This window comes from Salvelinus alpinus, chromosome 2 (assembly GCF_045679555.1).
Source record: "Salvelinus alpinus chromosome 2, SLU_Salpinus.1, whole genome shotgun sequence".
NCBI lineage: Eukaryota > Metazoa > Chordata > Actinopteri > Salmoniformes > Salmonidae > Salvelinus > Salvelinus alpinus.
Genome location: NC_092087.1, coordinates 70,736,736 through 70,758,862, shown reverse-complemented (window position 1 = coordinate 70,758,862; position 22,127 = coordinate 70,736,736). Strand labels below are relative to the sequence as shown.

The following is a 22,127-nucleotide window of genomic DNA, read 5'->3' as shown; positions in this document are numbered from 1 at the left end:
TTTTGATAAATCTTAATCATTCATATCATAATGATAAATCCATGCATACATGTATAACGCATATTCACCACTTGTGAATATATTCACAGTTTCACTTCACCTCCATTCTTAAAATGTCTTCAGTCTAGTCTTCCTATACTAGTACAAAGTATTTCCATCCTTTCGTTTTGTCAAAAATTAGTCCCTGTTCCTTTAAGACGGTCTCCAAAGTTTAGCGTATAACGTCAACCTTGGCATATCCATACCGCGAGCCGGATCCAGTGGCGGAGAAGGGAATCTGAACGGCGGGAGAGACAGGTGAATTTAAAACTGGACGTGAGCGCTTCAGTATCAGGAGGAAGGAACATAAATTACAGGTAGGACATTTTAAAAAGAGATTATAAAAACTGCTGTTGTCTTCCTTGAATTAAACATATTTTTAATAGGAACGGGAAATGGGAATAGGAAGATAAGACTACTGTATAAAAACGGAATAGTTCACATTAGAATAGGTGCATTTAGCTATAATTCTAAAAGTCTTATGATAATGACAGTTTTATATTATTTTAAGCATCAACTATTAGCTTTAATGTATCCTCAAAAACAGACGTAGGTGTGCTGTAAGAAATAGGGCTTAACTTTGTCAAATATATTAAAACTACTTCAATGGCAAGGTGTCTTTTCTGTTGAAAATAAAATAATATTCTGGAGAATAGTATGGCTACATTGCCGTAGAAGTTGGACGTCACTTTCACAGTTTTCTATTTACATCAATTTGGCAGGAAATGCATGTTCAGTGAACTGATATTTTTTCTTCTTCATTTGAATGAACTGCTAGGGTTGAGCAATGGACCATGCACGAACAATTTAACACACATTTTTTCGTAGTTTTCACAGTTATTTTCATTAAAATGTTTGAATTTATATACATATTGCATTGAGTATGCCCTACTTAATGGCTTCTTGCATGAAACGTCACTAATTCCATGGGAATATGTCAAATTAAATTATTATTATTTTGCATATAATAACTGATTTAGAACTTTCTGAGGTAAATGTTAACTTTTGCAGTAATGGGTTGATTGGCACACAGCCTCTTTTGTGTTTTATTTCCACAGAGAATCATTGAAGATGAACACAGAGGAAAAACAAGAGCTCAAGTCATCACAATATGAAACGATGGGTAAGAACTTTCACTATAAGACTTATATTCCATACCGTAGGCTAATATTGTTGCAAAAACAATGTTGTGCGCAGTGCAATGGTCATAAGTTGACTTACAAAAACAATGGTGGCCCAAATAACGTATACGGTTTGAGATGTGTGTTAGGATCCGTATTAAAGATTAAGATGGTGATGGTCTCTTCACAGACGTTAGCACCGCTGTGACAGATGAGAGGCCACAGACAGAGGAGGCGGAGAGAGGAGAAGAGGCAGTGGAGAGGCAGGGAGAGGAAGAGGAGGCCCCAGAGAAGACCTCAGAGAGTGGAATGGAGTGCTCAGAACCCACAGGAAACGAGGGAATGACAGGTACGAAACACATGTTGATGAGAACATTGCCCCAAAACCATGCTGTATTGACTAGTTTACCCACTTGCGTTCAATACTCAACCGACCTATGGGATGATATGCAACAAGCCATTGGGCTTAACAGAGGCTGTGAACAAAGGTGGTCAGACGCCCAAGACCACCAAAGTGTTAACCAGTCATTGACTCCATTTTACAAGTTAGAGGAGTTGCTGGTAACACTTTATTTTAAGGGTCTCTAATAAACAATTTATAAGGCATTTATTAATCATTACTTCCACATTAATAAACCATTTATTAATCATTGGAAATCATAAGTATACATACATTTTCTTTGCAGTCTCTAATCTAAAGTGAGCGCAATTTATACTTTATGTGTACTTTATAAATGTTTTGAGTGACCAGTGTAATATCTCACAAAAAGACGGGCATGCAATTGGTGGACATTCCTGCAGTACCTGGTAACAACACAGGATGTTTAAGGAAATATATATACATGTGTGAATAACTAACTTACTAACATTTACAGATGTGGGAGCAATGATAAATAAAATGGTGAGTAAACTGTTTTTAAATGCCTTATAAAGGGTTTATTATGGACCCTTAAATAAAGTGTTACCGATTTGGTGTAAGAGTCTACTGGAGCTACTACTGGAGGCCTTGCTCTTCCTTATTTAGTATTTTGCCACAGCTACACGGTCCGGGTGTAACTATGTACCTCTGAATATCTACTGAAGCGTGCCCCGAGGTTCACTGCTCTGGACTCTATATGGGGCCTCTCTCTGTGCAAAGTTTCCATCGCACCTCTGAGCGCTTTGCATGACAACGAAGCACGACTTTTCAGCACATCAGCCACCGCTGAGACCACAGTGTGGTTTCTGGATGGAATATAACTTGAGTCTCGACAGGGGTTGGTTGACTCTCAGCAGGGGCAGGCATTGCAGGCCAGAGCCCAGGACTTGAGGTGTACACAGTTGCAGTTGTAGGATATATAGACTGTAGGACTTGGGGGATAGCCTATACTCTGCAGGGCTTGAGATGTACTTGTATGGTATGAGGTGCACACTTGCAGGGTTTGGGGTACACACTTGTAGGGTTTGGGTCTTAAACTTGCAATGCTTGGGGTGTAGGCCTACTCATGCTGGGCTTATTGGTGTGGGGCTGGGCGATATGGCCAAAATATAATTTCACTATATTTTTCTCATTTTTGATGGTTTGGCGGCATTTGACAGTATTTTATGTTTCTGAATAATACAAGTTCCAAATATGTTTTAGGAGTAGTGCATGACCCTAGAATGACAACAAATTCTGATCGCTTTTATTCGCGATCAAACTAGGACAAAACTGACAGTGAAGTAGTCCAATATGTTGAACTTTTAAGTTATTTAGCACTGTATAAAAATATCTTTAAATATGGTATTGTAAAAATCCATACCGGTATGTGGGTATTCACAATATATTGCCCAGCCCTATATTGTTGTACATTTGCTGGGTTTGAGTTATGCACTTTTAGGACTTGGGGTGCACAGTTGCGTGGTTTGGGGTATACACTTCTAACTTGAAAGGCAATGCTACACTTTTGGGAGGGCTATGCTCTCAACCTATATGTTCAGAAGAAGATGAAGCGTGGTTGTTGTTTTCTTTTCTTCAACGTTGACAGAGGTTTCTCTATGCCGCTTTGTCCTGCCCTGGTTCTGGTTTCTAAGCATTGAAAGGAAATGCCTTGCTGTTATCTCAGGAAACATCTACTAAATCTTTCTCCGACACTCTGCCTTGTCCTAAATTAGCCTAACCATACTAGGAGACGTGCTAGTGTCAATATATTAAAATATTCTACAAATGTAGAAGTGGAGATGTGGCATTTATCACAAAGCCTTGTATAAGTTTCTGTCTGATGATTGGCCCCGTGGAGCTCTGCTAACCAAGCTAGCACATTTGGTGCCTTGGAAGTTGTGGGAATGTTCAGTACCAGTCAAAAGTTTGGACACACCTACTCATTCAAGGGTTTTTCTTAATATTTACTATTTTCTACATTGTAGGATAATAGTGAAGACATCAAAACTATGAACTAACACATATGGAATCATGTAGTAGCCAAAAAAGTGTTAAACAAATTCTTCAAAGTAGCCACCCTTTGCCTTGATGACAGCATTGCACACTCTTGGTATTCTCTCAACCAGCTTCACGAGGTAGTCACCTGGAATGCATTTCAATTAACAGGTGTGCCTGGTTCAAAGTTAATTTGTGGAATTTCTTTCCGTCTTAATGTGTTTGAGCAAATCAGTTGTGTTTAGACAAGGTATGGGTGGTAAAGAACAAGTCCATATTATGGCAAGAACAGCTCAAATAAGCAAACAGTCCATCATTACTTTAAGACATGAAGGTCAGTCAATGCGGAACATTTCACAAACTTTAAAAGTTTCTTCAAGTGCAATCACAAAAACCATCAAGTGCTATGATGAGACTGGCTCTCCTGAGGACCGCCACAGGAAAGGAAGACCCAGAGTTACCTCTGCTGCAGAGGATACGTTCATTAGAGTTAACAGCAGCCAACAAAAATGTTTCAAGTAACAGACACATCTCAACATCAACTGTTCAGAGGAGACTGCGTGATTCAGGCCTTAATGGTCGAATTGCTGCCAAGAAACAACTACCAAAGGACACCAATAAGAAGAAGAGACTTGCTTGGGCCAAGAAACACGATCAATAGACATTAGACCGGTGGAAATCTGTCCTTTGGTCTGATGAGTCCAAATTTGAGATTTTTGGTTCCAACCGCCGTGTCTTTGTGAGATGCGGAGTAGGTGAACAGATTATGTGTGATTCCCACCGTGAAGCATGGAGAAGGTGGTGTGATGGTGACACTGTTGGTGATTTATTTATAATTCAAGGCACACTTAACCAGCATGGCTACCACAACATTCTGCAGTGATACGCCATCCCATCTGGTTTGCGCTTAGTGGGACTATCATTTGTTTTTCAACAGAACAATGACCCAAAACCCACCTCCAGGCTGTGTAAGGGCTATTTGACCAAGAAGGAGAATGATGGAGTACTGCATCAGATAACCTGGCCTCCACAATCACCCGGACTCAACCCAATTGAGGTGGTTTGGGAGGAGTTGGACCGCATGAGAAAAGGAAAAGCAGCCAACAAGTGCTCAGTATATGTGGGAATTCCTTCAAGACTGGTTTATAACCATTCCAGGTGAAGCTGGTTGAGAGAATGCCAAGAGTGTGCAAAGTTGTCATGGCTAATTTGAAGAATGTAAAATATATTTTGATTTGTTTAACACTTTTTTGGTTACTACATGATTCCATGTGTTATTTCATAGTTTTGATGTCTTCACTATTATTCTACAATGTAGAAAATAGTAAAAAATAAAGAAAGAAAAATCACTGAATGAGTAGGTGTGTGCAAACTTTTGACTGTTACTGTATATGTTTGGTTTCACATTGGTTGTGGGAACGAATCCATATGTTTCCTGACCGGTAAAACTGAACGTTTTTTAAACTTTATGAGAATGTTTTATTTTTAAGTTGCAGGGAGGTTATGAGAATCTTTTACTCTGGTTCCTTGAAAGTTTTCCTGGGAGGTTTTATTAAAGCTCTGAGAATGGAAATTATAGGTTATTTGTAGGTGTTTTAATAACTTCCTTAAACATTTCACAAAATGTTTCATTATCACTGCTAGCTTATTGTGGGTTAAATTTTTTGAAATCCAAGCACAGATAGGACACATGAAAATCCATTTCCTTAACATTTCCTGAAGCAATAATTATGCAAACACGTTCATTTTTTATTGTGACACACCATCAGTGAGATTTGAACCTATAATCTTCTGTTCTCTATCCATGGAATTAGTCCACTGCACCACTAGGATGGAGCTAGCATGTCATGCAAGCACTCATTAAGATCAGGTGTGATCAGGTGTTGTGTTCATTTCATGTTAATTAATTCTGTGTTCCCTGTCCAAAATGTCCACCCCATTATAGCTGATTATAAATTCATAATAATACATATATTATCACCTATTAGTGGGCAATTAGTGGGCACGGCCAACACACCTGAACACCATTAACAAGATAGAGGATAGAGAGAGTTTTGTTGATGCTGAGGACGGAATGTAAATTTAAATCTCTGAATGTTACGAAAGTGTTCTTATGTTTTTTATGGAAAGTTTTCTTCACGTTCTGAAAACAGAATGTATGTTTTTAAATAACATTCTTAGAACGTTCTCTGAACGTTACAACATTTTGGTTCTCGGGAACAATTTGAGAACATGTTTTTAAATAGAACCATGAGGAAACCTGTAGGAAACGTAATTGCTGAAGTACTGAAATTCCCACAGAAGAACATTGTTTCTTAATGTTCTTGGAACAATTTGAGAACATTACTTTAACCCTCCTGTTGTGTTCATTTCATGTTAATTAATTCTGTGTTCCCGGTACAAAATGTCCACCCCAATATAGCGGATTAAAAGTTCATAATAATACATATATTATCACCTAATGTTGTGTTAGTCTTTTTATCTTAAGTTCTTGTGAACATTATACGTTTTGAACTTCTATTTGCTATTTATGGCCTGTAGGTCTCTTTGACCTGAGCTCATACAACTCGTTTTTTAGTTTAAAAAAAGCATAATGTATGGATTATTTTGACTATAGCAAATACTCAGATGAAACATATTGTGCTATTTATAACAGACTACTTTGTGTCAAAGTTTAACAAGGACATTTGTTTTGAAACCATTTCACATTTTTAAATAGTGACAGGATTTTATGTCATCACCCCGGGGTATTATCACGCCCTGACCTTAGAGATCCTTTATTCTCTATTTTGGTTAGCTCGGGTGTGACTAGGGTGCACATTCTAGTTTCTTTATTTCTAGATTGGCTTGGTATGGTTCCCAATCAGAGGCAGCTGTCTATCGTTGTCTCTGATTGGGGATCATATTTAGGCAGCCTTTTCCCACCTGTTTGTTGTGGGATCTTGTTTTTGTATTGTTGCCTTTGAGCACGACAAAGCTGCACGTTCGTTTCTTTGCTCTTTATTGTTTTTGTGCTGGTTCTCATAATAAAGATGATGAACCCAAACCACGCTGCATTTTGGTCCGATTCTTACAACAACGTTCGTGACAGGTATGGCGTATCTCGTTGGCCCTGGGGTCATCCTGATAACATTTTCAGCCGACAGCCGACCTCTCCTCTCAGGTGGGGATGAAGACCAGGACAAATTCCCATTCTTTGACTGGAATGTAACAACAACCTCAGCAGGGCCCTCTTTCTCATCACTGGTTGTCTCTTGGTCTGGACACTTCCTCCTCTAATGCATCTTCATTGTCAGTTTCCTGGCCTCTCTCCTCACCAGTGTCATGATCAAAGATATGAGCCTCACATACAGTATATCGTTTGGTCATTGTGCTGTTGTGAATTGTGAGCAAGGCCTCAAAAAAGCTTTATATACCAGATATACCAAACAAACATGCATGTGGGGGTCTGGGAGAGGAAGTGTGTCCATCTGATGAATGGGCATGTGCCTGAACTCAATTATATACACTAATTGTAGTCTCACCCATTAATTTCTAATGACCGGTCATTTTTGACCGGGAACACCACAGGTGTACAAAAGTTAAATAAAACAGCCAAAATGTTCTTAAAATTTTTTTTGTGTTCAGATGCCCTGTGTGGGCACAAAGTCATGGAACCTTATGACAATCAGATTAAATGAACTACATTTTTCAGAGAGAAAACTTGTAAATCGGTCCAATTCGACCAGAACACAGCAGGAGGGTTAAATGGAACCATGTAGGAAACGTTATAATGAAGTAATGAAATTCCTGAAGAAGAAAGTTTTTTCTTAACATTCAATTTGAGAACATTCCCAATGTCACGTTCTGACCTTAGTTCCTTTTTTATGTCTTTATTTTAGTTTGGTCAGGGCGTGAGTTGGGGTGGGCATTCTATGTTGTTTTTCTATGTTTTGTTCTGTAGGTAATTTTCTATGTGTTTGGCCTAGTATGGTTCTCAATCAGAGGCAGGTGTCAGTCGTTGTCTCTGATTGGGAGCCATATTTAGGTAGCCTGTTTTTCATTGTGTTTTGTGGGTGATTATTTTCTGTTCTGTGGTTTGCTTCACCGTACAGGACTGTTCGTTTGTCGTTTTATTGTTTTTGTTCAGTGTTCAGTATTCTTATTAAAACAATATGGACACTTACCACGCTGCGCATTGGTCCTCCTCTTCTTCCACCCACGACGAGCGTTACAGAATCACCCACCAACCAAGGACCAAGCAGCGGGGTATCGGGCAGCAGCGAGTTCTGGACTCCTGGACATGGGAGGAGATTTTGGACGGAAAAGGACCCTGGGCACAGGCTGGGAAATATCGCCGCCCCAAGGCAGAGCTGGAGGCAGCGAAAGCTGAGCGGCGGCGATATGAGGAGGCAGCACGGCAGCGCGACAGGCACGAGAGGCAGCCCCCCCAAAACAAATTGGGGGGGGGCACACGGGGAGTGTGGCAGAGTCAGGTTGGAGACCTGAGCCCACTCCTCGTGCTTATTGTAAGCAGCGCGTTACTGGTCAGGCACCGTGTTATGCGGTTAAGCGCACGGTGTCGCCAGTACGCGCCCATAGCCCGGTGCGCTATAGGACTGCCCCCCGAAAGTGTCATGCGAGTGTGGGCATCCAGCCAGGGCGTATTGTGCCGGCTCAGCGTGTCTGGTCTCCGGTACGCCGTTTCGGTCCAGGGTATCCTGCGCCGGCTCTGCGTGCTGTGTCTCCGGGGCGCTGGGAGGGTGCAGTGCGTCCTATGCCTGCGCTCCGCTCGTGCCGGGCGAATGTGGGAATTGAACCTAAGGGAGAGGTGCGCGTAGGATGCACCAGATCTCCAGTGACCCACAGCCCGGTTCAACCTGTGCCTGCAATCTGGAGGGTCCGGGCTAGAGTAGTCATCCAGCCTGGGGGAGTGGTGCTAAGGCTGCGCACCAGAGCTCCAGTGCTCCCCCACAGCCCGGTCCTTCCGGTGCCTCCTCCAAGCACCAGGCCTCCTGTAGGTCTCCCCAGCCTGGTGGGTCCTGTGGCAGCCCCACGCACCAGGCTTTCTCTCCGTCTCCTCCCTCCAGGTTCTCTCTCCAAGCCAGAGCCGCCCGTCTGTACTGAGCCGCCCGAGCCGCCCGTCTGTCCTGAGCCGCCCGTCTGTCCTGAGCCGCCCGTCTGTCCTGAGCCGCCCGTCTGTCCTGAGCCGCCCGAGCCGCCCGTCTGTCCTGAGCCGCCCGAGCCGCCCGTCTGTCCTGAGCCGCCCGAGCCGCCCGTCTGTCCTGAGCCGCCCGTCTGTCCTGAGCCGCACGAGCCGCCCGTCTGTCCTGAGCCGCCCGAGCCGCCCGTCTGTCCTGAGCCGCCCGAGCCGCCCGTCTGTCCTGAGCCGCCCGAGTCGCCCTTCAGTCCGGAGCCGCCCGAGCCGCCCTTCAGTCAGGAGCCGCCCTTCAGTCAGGAGCCGCCCGAGCCGCCCGTCTGTCCTGAGCCGCCCGTCTGGCCCGAGCCGCCCGTCTGTCCTGAGCCGCCAGAGCCGCCCGTCTGTCCTGAGCCGCCCGAGCCGCCCGTCTGTCCTGAGCCGCCCGAGCCGCCCGTCTGTCCTGAGCCGCCCGAGCCGCCCTTCAGTCCGGAGCCGCCCGAGCCGCCCTTCAGTCAGGAGCCGCCCGAGCCGCCCGTCTGTACTGAGCCGCCCGAGCCGCCCGTCTGTCCTGAGCCGCCCGAGCCGCCCGTCTGTCCTGAGCCGCCAGAGCCGCCCGTCTGTCCTGAGCCGCCCGAGCCGCCCGTCTGTCCTGAGCCGCCCGTCTGTCCTGAGCCGCCCGAGCCGCCTGTCTGTCCTGAGCCGCCCGAGCCGCCCGTCTGTCCTGAGCCGCCCGAGCCGCCCGTCTGTCCTGAGCCGCCCGAGCCGCCCTTCAGTCCGGAGCCGCCCGAGCCGCCCTTCAGTCAGGAGCCGCCCTTCAGTCAGGAGCCGCCCGAGCCGCCCGTCTGTCCTGAGCTGCCCGAGCCGCCCGTCTGTCCTGAGCCGCCCGAGCCGCCCGTCTGTCCTGAGCCGCCCTTCAGTCCGGAGCCGCCCGAGCCGCCCTTCAGTCAGGAGCCGCCCTTCAGTCAGGAGCCGCCCGAGCCGCCCTTCAGTCAGGAGCCGCCCGAGCCGCCCTTCAGTCAGGAGCCGTCCGAGCCGCCCTTCAGTCAGGAGCCGCCCGAGCCGCCCTTCAGTCAGGAGCCGCCTGAGCCGTCCTTCAGTCAGGAGCCGCCTGAGCCGCCCTTCAGTCAGGAACCGCCTGAGCCGCCCGTCAGTCCAGAGGCGCCCGTCAGTCCAGAGGCGCCCGTCAGTCCAGAGGCGCCCGTCAGTCCAGAGGCGCCCGTCAGTCCAGAGGCGCTCCTCAGTCCAGTGGTGCCCTCTACTAGGGTCTCCAATCCGGAGTCGGTGGCGAGGGTCGGTCGCTACTCCTAAGGTGCCACATAAGTGGGCCGAGACTATGGTGGAGTGGGGTCCACGTCCCGCTCCATAGCCGCCACCGCGGTAAATGCCCACCCAGACCCTCCCCTATAGGTTCAGGTTTTGCGGCCGGAGTCCGCACCTTTGGGGGGGGGGGGGGTACTGTGTCTGTGTTTGCGCCATACGGGGCTGTTTCGATTTTCATTTGTTCATTCACTTTGTTATTTTGTATTTTTGTAGTGTTCAGTTTTTCATATTAAAATGGACACTTACCACGCTGCACATTGGTCCAATATCTCTTACTCCTCGTCAGAAGAAGAGGAAAGTCGTTACACCCAATGACAAACCATTTGGAGAAGGTTCCTAGAACATTACTAACATTGAAATAAAATGTAACCATGGTTGAACTTTTAGGAAACATTCTGTTAAGGAAATGAAACACCAAGAATTGTATTATAATTTTTTTGTCATGTTCCTTAAATGTGCTGAGAATGTTCCAAAGCCAAGCAACTATCCTGCACCATTCCCAGAAAGTTGTGGGAAGGTTGTGTGTAAAATAACCATAGGACAGACCACGCTCTCACCAAGCTCTATGAAACATCTGGTTCTTAGAATGCGTGTTAGCTGGAAAGCTTTTTTTATGTCCATATTTGCAGAAAACTGCATGTAGAATCATTAGATAGGTTTTACAGCATAGACCGGCATTTTTCTCTTCGCACACTGGCAGTGGACAAAATAATAACTTTTGGGGTTTAAAGTGGTAATCAGCAGTAGAAACAATAACAAAGCCAGCTCCTCACCCCTGGTTCTGTAAAAAGCAGAGGGATGGGGCTGGAGAAATGTAATCACTCTCAAATTCATAGGCAGAGCTATGGATGCAAGAATTGACCATCCATGATATCAAAATGATGGTTTTAACCATGTTTTGAGGCTATACAGTGTTTGTTTACATGTTCTTTGTTTACAAACATTGGAGTAAAACAAGCTTATATTTTGGGTTCTGATGGGCTACGACAGTTGAACTGAGCTCATGAGGCATTTGCAAGTTATATTCTTCAAGAATCAATGTGCACATATAATTCATTTATAAGTCCAAAAATGAATGTAGCAACTGCCGATTGCCCATTTAAAGTCAGCCAGTCTGTTTATGAAACCGGTCAGCTGAAATAAGACTAGTCAAAAATCCCCCAAATATATTTTTTTATGTTGTTTTACCACCATAGACCAGTCACAACTAGTTTCATGCAATTAGCTCCAGGTGCTCATGAAGTCAAATAACCAAGAGGGAAATATATTTAACCCTCTCTTTCTCTCCCCTCCTTCCTAGATGGGGTTCCCGTGAAAACTGAGAGGGAAGAGTATGACGACAATGACGATCAGTACCCCAAGAGTGAAGAAGAAGGTGAACGAGACAATTACCTTTATGAAGAAGAGGAAGAAGAGGAGAAGGAAGGGGATGAGGAAGACGAAGGAGAAGAAGAGGGGGAAGGGGAGGAAGAGGGAGAAACCCTTAACGAACCACAGGACCTGTCTCTGGCAGATTATGTAAAGTATGAGAGCACAGACCCGCAGGACGCCCACACCAACTCCTCGTTGTACGCAGCAGAACCTCGCAGCCAGGCAGCAGGCAAGCTCAACTGTGACATCTGTGGCCTGTCCTGCGTCAGCATCAATGTGCTGCTCGTGCACAAGCGAAGCCACACCGGTGAGCAGAGTAACACAGCCAAACCAACCCTGATCTTAAATAATGGTGTTTTTTGTTATATAACACTGTGGCATTGTGGCTTTGATAAACTTAGTAGATCAAGGTGTTTGATTATAAGATTTGTGTTTCAATATGTACAGTGACTCATGCGTTACACTTTGAATGGACACATCTGACTTTACATGTACTCTACATTTCTTGCCCTAGTACTGATAAAATGCCATTTCAACATCTGCTATAACACAGTAATTACACTTCACTCAATGGTCTGCTTTATTAGACGTGTGGAACAAACCAAGTGTTACTCCTATTTAGTCACAGTACTACTGAGTAATACATACCAGTAAACGTACCACAGTAGCTCAACTATATGCTACATAACTACTGTATCAGTAAGTCTTGGCAGTGTTGACAGAGTTTCTCCATGACATAGGATCCTTCGGTTTTTTCCTACACCCAGGTGAACGTCCATTCCACTGCAGCCAGTGTGGTGCCTCCTTCACCCAGAAGGGAAACCTGCTTCGCCACATCAAACTGCACTCCGGGGAGAAGCCCTTCAAGTGCCCTATGTGCAGCTACGCCTGCCGCAGACGAGACGCCCTCAGCGGACACCTGCGCACTCACTCAAGTACCTATCCACCATCTGTGTGCCACCTGCGTTTACATATGTATGACCACACATGCATATTATAATAACACAAACTCAGTTATTTTCCACCTGTTCGCACTTACTCACACACGTACACAAAATATATGTGTACACATGCAAACACACACACACGTAGGTACCTATAACCTGTCTGCACACAGTTATTTAGATATACCACTTCACGTTGGGGCTGTCAGTGACGCTCATTTAAAGGAGGTTCTTGAGGCCTCCTGAGTGGCGCAGACCCAGGTTCATTTTCCGGGCTGTGCCACAACCGGCCATAGCCGGGAGTCCCATATTTATTTATATTTTTTTATTTATCCGTTATTTTACCAGGTAAGATGACTGAGAACACGTTCTCATTTACAGCAACGACCTGGGGAATAGTTACAGGGGAGAGGAGGGGGGTGAATGAGCCAATCGTAAACTGGGGATTATTAGGTGACCGTGATGGTTTGAGGGCCAGATTGGGAATTTAGGGTGTGAGGACGGAGCACAATTGGCCCAGCGTCGTCCAGGTTAGGGGAGGGTTTGGCCGGTGGGGCTTTACTTGGCTCATCGCGCTCTAGCGACTTCTTGTGGCGGGCCGGCGGTTGCCAGTTGAACGGTGTTTCCTCTGACACATTGGTGCGGCTGGCTTCCGGGTTAAGCTGACGGGTGTTAAGGAGCGCGGTTTGGCGGATCGTGTTTCGGAGGACGCATGACTCCACCTTCGCCTCCCGAGCCCATTGGGGAGTTGCGGCGATGAGACTAGATTTTAAAAAAATGGGAGAAAAAGGGGGTAAAATACAACAACAACAAAAATAAAGGAGGTTCTTGCAGAGATTGTAGTTGCCCCATTATTTAACAACAGCCTCAGTAAGCAAAGTGTATGATGGTTTGAAGTGGGAGTTTGTAGTTTTAACTGAAACTCTTTTCTCACAGTAGAGAAGCCCTACAAGTGCAACCACTGCGGTCGCAGTTACAAGCAGCGCAGCTCTCTTGAAGAGCACCGAGAGAGGTGCCATGTGTACATCCAGAACAAAGGCAACGCTGAGAGAGGTGAGAGGCCCCGGGACACTCCTACATACCCTCTGTTACACACACACACACTTCAGACACCACACATATACACACTTACACAAACGCACTTTAGAAATACACACATATACACTTTACTCATGCAAACACACACACACACACACACACACACACACACACACACACACACACACACACACACACACACACACACACACACACACACACAACATTCACAGGCACTCACTTACACTCAGATGTGTGCACATTCTGTTATCTACTCACACATTTGTGCACACACGCATACACACATACACATTTGCTGGCTGCAGAGTTGTGTAGCTTCATTCCATTGAGTTCATGGTCGTAAGTTAGCCCACCATTAGAGCTAAATAGGTTGTGGCTGTTTCTGTGGGAGACGTTGTGATGTAAGGACACCAGAGGGGAAGTCAGTCAGAAGAGATGTAGGACAAATGTCTCAGTGTCGTGATCTGACTGCACACCCCCCAGAAATCTGTTTGCCTGCCATGGTGGACAGCCAAGACGGTTGCGACACAAACAATACTCTGTTGTTTTGTGGTCGGTTAAATGTCGTAAGTACGGCAGATAGATAGCGTGTGGTGAGGAAGCACATCCTCGACCTGCGGTCTTCCTCCTGCAGGCCTCACTAGTCGATGAGGCAAAACACCAGGAAGTGAGGTCACAGGCTTTGTTATCTTGGCTGCGATCAATTTTTCATTGGTTTCTCTGAGGGTGAGTTTCATTTTAAAGTCATTTTGTTTGTTAGTCCTGTAAAAGAAAAAGATCATTTCACAACCTCAAATGCTCGAGGCAGTGGACAGTTGCAGCACCGTGGACAGAAAGCACACTCTCTGTCCCTACTGTACCTCTGTACTGCTAAGAGTCCTCTCTCTCTCTCTCTCTCTCTGTGTATCTCTCAGCCGGTGAGGACACCCACGTGTCCAGGACTACTCACATGGGCACGGAGCGCGCTCTGCTCCTGGACAGGTTGGCGAGCAACGTAGCCAAACGCAAGAGCTCTATGCCACAGAAGTTCACTGGTAAGACCAGTCTGACTCATTCCTCACTTACAGTTCAACTGTCTCGCAGGTTGTCACCTTGGTAGGGTTAACTAGGCATGGGCGAGTGTGTGGGCGGTAAAAACCGTGGATGTTTTAAAAGATATATATATATATAATCATTCAAACAAAATTAGCAATTGCAATTTTGATTTGATGATTACTTTGTGACTAGACTGATGGTTGATTACTCTTTTGAGAAATTGCTCATTTGGTAATTCAATAGCAATTTGATTAATTGTATGTCTGTGTGTAATGGGTCTCTGATTACTGGCTTCATTGCTGCACCTGTCAGGTTTTTACAATAATTTGACCCCTTGCTACTTGCTGCTGCTGCTATTATTGTATTAGTGTTGCATTTAATTAAAACAAATATAAGTTTTAAGTGTATCATATCGTTGTCTGTCTAAGCTACATGTCTGTCTGTCTGTCTCTTTCGCTGTCTCTCTCTATCTGTCTATCTGTCTCTCTATCTATGCAGTACTCCTGTCCCCCCTTGCTTTGCTTGCAAAGCAGGAATTTTGGGCAGAATGGCAGCCTCATCTGCTGCACCGCGCCATAGGGTGGTAGACCACTGCCCTAATTTCCCTGCCTGATGTATATGTTAGGTGGGTATGGTTAACCACGCATAGGAATAGAATGCCAATAACATGAAGCAATCGTGGGAAATGTGCCTTTTGCACACTGGAACTCTCTCACACACAAACTGACAAGTATAAACATCCAAGTTGTAGTGCTTCATTGAATTGAAACGTCTACACTACTACTACTGCTGAGTGTTTGAAAAGCGTCAGTTTCAGTAAATGAGTGATTTGTCATCACGTTGACTTCCCAAACCCTAAGGCGTTGTATCCATTTCCTATACCCAGGTCACACTTTCTTGTCAAGCGTCTCCGCTTATCATAAAGTGTTTAGTTTCAGAATTCGAGTCGCTGCAAAGAAACAGCAAAGCGTCTGGCCTAAAGAGATCCTCCTATCACCCATCACCCTGACAAATGAACTGAAATCTTGCAATATAACGACCACAGGAGGAAAAGAGAGGTGGTGTGTTCGACCACATTGTTGAAAACAGGCGAGAGCGCGAAACGTGAGCAGATGCCTCCGTCTCCTCTTGTGGTGGAACAGCAGCTGCAGCAGTGGAGACTGAGAGGCCTCTTCGTCTCCTCCTCGTCTCTGTGTCTGTCCTAAATGGCACCCTATTCCCTATAGTTCACCAAATGGCACCCTATTCCATAATGCACTATATAGAGAACAGGGTGACGTTTGGGACACAGATTCTCTGTCCTGTCACGCCCTCTTAGTGTTGTTCTGTGGTAAGAAGCTTGTTTATCTACAGGGTCAGCGTCTGCCTGCTAGTTCTCTATTGTACGAGCTATCAAGATTTCAATTGTACAGAATGTGCTTTTTTTCTTCAAGTGTGACCAAGCTTGCTCTTTTGCTGCTGAAGCTCCTTATAGTTAGGTGGCTATAGGTGGCTATCTTGTGGCTCCCTCTCCACTGCACATCTCTGGCTCTTTTCTGTCAGCGAAATGGTTACTGCAGAGCCATTTATATAGAGATATATGTATATATATGGTCATATGTATATACTGTATATAGAGAAATACAGTTGATGTATTTTTGGCTCTGGGTTAATGCACAGTGCTGAGTGAGTGAGTGCTGAGGTGTCTCTCTCTGTGTGGGTGATCCAGGGGACAACGGCGTGTGTCTGGACCTGAGCTTCAACAGGGAGTTGATCCACCGCTCTGACGTCATGGACCCTCCCCTCACCTCCCCAGGATCCGAGAACCACCACATCCACCAGCCCCTCTACACAGGCCAGGACCCTGACTCTGCCTCCCCCCACAGGGCCTACCCCATCCCCCTGAGCCGCGCTGACATGAGCCCCCTGGCCCTCACCAATGGTCACAAGCTGGAGCAGCAGCAGAGCACCGGTCTCGCCTACCTGCCCCGGCCCAACCAGGGCCACCCTAGCATGGACTCACTCCAAGCCGATCGGGCCCAGCTCTCCCAGCCTCTCATCTACAACCTGGGGCACCTGATGGGGCCCAGTCCCCACAACAGCCTCTCACACCCCCATACCCAGGCCCACGCGCTCCCCATGCCCCCCCTAGAGGCTCTGAGGGTGGTAAGGAGCGAGGGGGAGGTAGGGGTTGGGGTAGGTACAGGAGCGGGGGCGGTGTACCCCTGCGGTCACTGCAGGGTGTGGTTTCTGGACTACGTCATGTTCACCATCCACATGGGCTGCCATGGCTTCCGTGACCCACTGGAGTGCAATGTATGTGGCCACCGCAGCCGGGACCGCTACGAGTTCTCCTCACACATTGCACGTGGCGAGCACCGCCTGGAGTTGAAGTAGTGTAGACACACATGTGCACGTGAACACACACATACACCCATACATGTAGTCAGACTCCTAAACGGAATAATGCATACACATTTATACACTTACACACATGAATTGTGTATATACATTATATACACACAAAAAGTATCTCAGGGACTTTCCTTTTTGTTTTTAATTAGCACCAGTATTACCACACACAAACACAAAGAAATGTAGCATTTCAGTAAAGTAGCATTTAAAATGTTTTATAGAGTTTATTTTTCCATCTAAAATGATGGAAATGTATGTTTTATGTGGGACTACATTTTATTCTGCTTCACTAAGCCACGGAATAACTTAAAAAAAAAATATATTGTTTCTTTTCTTTTTGATGACTATTCAACAAAAGTGTCAATAGTGTCAATAGAAGTGGTAATAGGCAGTCAATATTTGGCATTACCTTTGCCATGCCTGCTGCTTTTAGGATGTGATAAACTACAGTATGTCCAAATGTCCTCTGTATGTACAGCAGTAGTAGTAGGACATAGTACTGAGTACATTTTACGTTCACTGTAAGCTGACTGACAGACTCTGCTGTACATTTGTTTTCCTGTTAACTGTGCTGAGGTTCGAAAATAAAAAAAGAGAATTAAAGCTAATGTGTGGACTGTACCTTGTGAAAGAAGTAGCAAGCGTCACTACAGACAAATACGTCTTCTTAATAGTCTATGTGCAAAAAAAAACAAAAAAACGATCCTTATGATCTCAAAGGTCATGTGTCTCGTTTTAGGCTGTGGTTTGAGAAGTTCACAGCTTCAAAGAAAGACAGCACTTCACAATACACTCCCCTCTTCACAACTCCTCAAAGTCAAACTGTTTCTCTGTCCTGGATTTCAATTTACAGTATTTATCTAGCGCTCCCAGAAGTTAAGGAGATGTTGTGCTGTGAACACGTGCTGTGAGAGACTGCTCTGTAGACATGTTCTGTGGCTCTGCTTATTGCACAAGTAGACAGTCATTAATAAAGAGCATGTAGGATTGATAGTAGGAATTATAATTTATTGCTGCTTGATTATTTTTCATTAATACCAATGTTTCAGCTGTGTTTTATGTACATACAGTGTGACTTTAATGGGGAACTGTGCTTGCATGTAAAAGTTGGCTAAAGATATGGCAGGTGGGAGCAAAATGTAAAAACACACTTGATTTGATTTGGGGGAATGTTCCAATCACCTTATGGGATTTTGAGATCCATTGTCCAACCCGGAGGCTGGTGCAATTCACTGATAGATATCATTCTGCTTTTGTGGCTAAAGCAGGTCACTACTGTGGTTCGTCACCCAGTCAATAGTCTTGCTCTCCTGCTACGCTATACGTCTTCAGTTCAAATCAATATGAAACTAGAAGTCTGGCACACAGTAAGCAATTCCCAAAGGGCAGAAGGTCCCTTAGGAAAGAACTTGCCTACCCCAATCCAGATAAGAAATACTCAAACCAATCGAAACTGCTTATGTCCACCTTCACCTGAGTATCAATCAGTCACACCAGTAACCTTAGGGCCAACTCACATACCTCATGACAACAGGTGTAGACTAACAGTGAAATGCTTACTTACAGATTTTCCCAACAACACGGAGAGAAGAAAATTGAAATTATAGAAAAATACAAAAATAATAACACAAGGAATAAATACACAATGAGTAATGATAACTTGGCTATTTACACGGGGTACCAGTACCGAGTCATTGCGCAGAGGTAAGAACGAGGTCATGGAGTTAGATATGTACATATAGCTAGACTAATCAGACTCCCTAGTCGTATCAGTAACAGTAAGCAGGCAATAAGTTGACGAGCCAGCCACATATCAGACAGACCAGGGACACAGTCAGTCACGACTCACTGCTCGGGCCGGCGTCAGACCACCAGAAGAGGTGTGATTCTCATCCAGCTGCTGACATCTCTTTATCTGTCCTTTCCATCAGCACTCATTTCCCCTTTCTCTCTCTCTCTCTCTCTCTCTCTCTCTCTCTCAATTTAGAGTTAAGTGAAGAGACTTGATACTTCTAAAGCAGGCTGTGCTCTCAATGAATATGCCCAGATATGCTTATCAGGTTGTTTATTGTAAAGATGACAGGTTTGTATGTCTCTGCATTGAAAACAATGATGCTAAGTATATATTTTTCCATGTTGAGAGTAAACTGTAATAGAAACAACAGAACTGACTCCTAAGTTGAAAGGGGAGTATAGAAGGGTAGAGAGGTGGGGTGGGTGTCAATGGTAGAAAAGCATACATCCAGTCATTGTTACTTCCCTTGTTTGATGACCCAGTCTTTTGTCTAACTTTCTCCATCTGCCCAAGTGTCCCTGTAAAGTTCCCTGTCTCCCTGTCTTCTACAAGTTTAAAACAAGTTACCCAGCAGCAATTTACTTACACAGAGAGCAGTGGAGGCTGCTGAGAGGAGAACTGCTCATAATATTGTCCAGAACAGAGCAAATGGGATGGCATTAAACACCTGGAAACCATGTGTTTGACGTATTTGATACCATTCCACTGATTCCACTCCAGCCATTACCACAAGCCAGTTCTCCCCAATTAAGGTGCCAACAGCCTCCTGTGAGAGACAGAAGTAATACATTGACCATGGAGAACATACGATGCACAATGGAATAGGGCTCACAGTGACATCTACTGACTGAATCAAGGTCTAACTTATTTTCATCCAAGAAATTGCTTTGATTGATAATTACACAAATAAAGAGTTTGAGAAGAATATTGATAGTTCACAAAAAATCACAAAAGTAATTATTTCCATAAATAGTTTTCAAGGTAAGGAAACAAATGTGTAATTTTGTAATTTAGGTGAACTATCCCTTTAATATCCCTGTGGTCCATTTTATTGGCTGGGGGCTATTGTTCTGTTAAAATTAGGAACCTTGCTCAATTTAGATTTCTAGCATGCATTTCCTACTATGTCCACTCAAATCATTGTTTTCAGTTTCAGTTTGACCTAGTAGGGAGGATTGGGTTGTTTCTGGACTCAGACATGATTTCTATGAAGTCAGATGGTTCATCAAGACCTGCCTATATAAAGGGAAATCCCACTGTGTCCACGAAGATGTACAAACTGAACTTTCTCAACAAGGTCAGTTATCAGTGAAACAGCCACGCTTGAATCATTTTGAGGATCTTCCAGTTTCAAGAATTTTAAGAGAAAACATCAACATGGGTGAGCTTTATTCAGCTCTATCATGAATTCTGCATAATATTGTAGTTGTAATTTTTCTAAAACCAGTTAATAAAAGATCCTGTCATATCTTTCTGTATTTGTAGGATGTGAATTGCCTGTGTGTGTAGTAGAACTCTCTAAACATTGTGTCTGGAATATAAGCCCACAGCATGGCTTATTGAAAAATAACCATCAATGATTATGTTGTGGTATGAGTTAGTATGCACTCAAATAATAAATAATTGTCTTTATTTTAGCAAATCGTTACGGCGACATTAGGAGAGTTGACACTACCGGTGCCTCATGGGCAACAGCAAATGCTGACGGGAAAGGTTCCAGTGGGATGTGGTTTCTGACAACTGTTATATATACAATACCAGTCAAAAGTTTGGACACACCTACCCATTCAAGAGTTTTTCTTTATTTTTACTATTTTCTACATTGTAGAATAATAGCGAAGACATCAAAACTATGAAATAACACAAAAAAAGTGTTAAACAAATCAAAATATATTTGATATTTGATATTCTCCAAAGTAGCCACCCTTTTCCTTGATGACAGCTTTGCACACTCTTGGCATTCTCTCAACCAGCTTCATGAGGAATGCTTTTCCAACAGTCTGGAAGGAGTTCGCACAAATGCTGAGCACTTGTTGGCTGCTTTTCCTTCACTCTGCTGTCCAACTCATCCCAAACCATTTCAATTGGATTGAGGTCGGGTGATTGTGGAGGCCAGGTAATCTCCCGAGTGACGCAGCGGTCTAAGGCACTGCATCTCAGTGCTAGAGGCGTCAGTACAGACACCCTGGTTCGAATCTAGGCTGTATCACAGCCGGCTGTGATTGGGAGTCCCATAGGGCGGCGCATAATTGTCCCAGCGTCGTCCGGGTTTGGCCGGTGTAGGCCGTCATTGTAAATAAGAATTTGTTCTTAACTGACTTGCCTAGTTAAATAAAGGTTGAATTTAAAAAATATATATAATAATCTGAGGCAGCACTCATCACTCTCCTTGGTCAAGTAGCCCTTATACAGCCTGGAGGTGTGTTTTGGGTTATTGTCCTGTTGAAAAACAAATGATAGTCCCACTAAGAGCAAACCAGATGGGATGGTGTATCACTGCAGAATTGTGTGGTAGCCATGCTGGTTAAGTGTGCCTTGAATTCTAAAGAAATCACAGACAGTGTCACCAGCAAAGCAGCCCCACACCAGCACACCTCCTCCTCCATGCTTCACGGTGGGAACCACACATGCAGAGATCATCCGTTCACCTACTCTGCGTCTCACAAAGACACGGCGGTTGGAGCCAACAATCTCAAATTTGGACTAAGCAGACCAAAGGACAGATTTCCACCTGTCTAATGTCCATTGCTCGTGTTTCTTGGCCAAAGCCAGTCTCTTCTTCTTATTGGTGTCTTTAGTAGTGGCTTCTTTGTGGCAATTCGACCATAAAGGCCTGATTCACGCAGTCTCCTTTGAACAGTTGATGTTGAGATGTGTTTGTTACTTGAACTCTGTGAAAAATGTATTTGCGCTGCAATCTGAGGTGCAGTTAACTCTAATGAATTTATCCTCTGCAGCGGAGGTAACTCTGGGTCTTCCTTTCCTGTAGCGTTCCTCATGAGAGCCAGTTTCATTATAGCGCTTGATGGTTTTTGCGACTGCACTTGAAGAAACTTGAAAAGTTCTTGATATTTTCCAGATTTACTGACCTTCATGTCTTAAAGTAGTGATGGACTGTCATTTCTCTTTGGTTATTTGAGCTGTTCTTGCCTTACCAAATAGGGCTGTCTTCTGTATACCACCCCTACCTTGTCACAACACAACTGATTGGCTCAAACGCATTCATTTTAGAAGGAAAGAAATTCCACAAATTAACTTTTAACAAGGCACACCTGTTAATTTAAACGCATTCCAGGTGACTACCTCATGAAGCTGGTTGAGAGAATGCCAAGAGTGTGCAAAGCTGTCACCAAGGCAAACGGTGGCTAATTTGAAGAATCTCAAATATTTGTTTAACACTTTTTTGTTGGTTACTACATGATTCCATGTGTGTTATTTCATAGTTTTGATGTCTTGACTATTATTCTACAATGTAGAAAATAGTAAAAAGAAAGAAAGAGCCTGGAATGAGAAGGTGTGTCCAAACTTTTGACTG

The 22,127-nt window shown here is 44.6% G+C and overlaps 1 protein-coding gene across 3 annotated transcripts; it reads left to right on the top strand.

Moving 5' to 3' along the window:
• Positions 1 to 224: 224 nt before the first annotated feature.
• Positions 225 to 17,400, top strand: LOC139567603 (zinc finger protein Aiolos-like). 3 transcript variants are annotated; one of them, XM_071388968.1, is made up of 8 exons: positions 225 to 356; positions 1,098 to 1,162; positions 1,351 to 1,509; positions 11,295 to 11,672; positions 12,133 to 12,300; positions 13,246 to 13,362; positions 14,283 to 14,402; positions 16,112 to 17,400. In XM_071388968.1, the coding sequence occupies exons 2-8, from the start codon at positions 1,111 to 1,113 to the stop codon at positions 16,777 to 16,779; spliced, it is 1,662 nt and encodes a 553-aa protein (XP_071245069.1). In that variant the 5' UTR covers positions 225 to 356; positions 1,098 to 1,110; the 3' UTR covers positions 16,780 to 17,400. The 3 variants fall into 3 exon arrangements, with proteins under 3 accessions (XP_071245069.1, XP_071245070.1, XP_071245071.1); XM_071388969.1 differs by having other exon boundaries at positions 230 to 356; positions 1,073 to 1,162; XM_071388970.1 differs by having other exon boundaries at positions 249 to 297.
• The last annotated feature ends 4,727 nt before the right edge of the window (positions 17,401 to 22,127 follow it).

Coding starts and splice junctions, on each gene's coding strand:
- LOC139567603 (XM_071388968.1), top strand. CDS start 1,111: ATGAACACAGAGGAAAAACAAGAGCTCAAGTCATCACAATATGAAACG. Junction 1,510..11,294: donor AGGAAACGAGGGAATGACAG/GTACGAAACACA, acceptor CCTCCTTCCTAG/ATGGGGTTCCCGTGAAAACT. Junction 14,403..16,111: donor TATGCCACAGAAGTTCACTG/GTAAGACCAGTC, acceptor TGGGTGATCCAG/GGGACAACGGCGTGTGTCTG.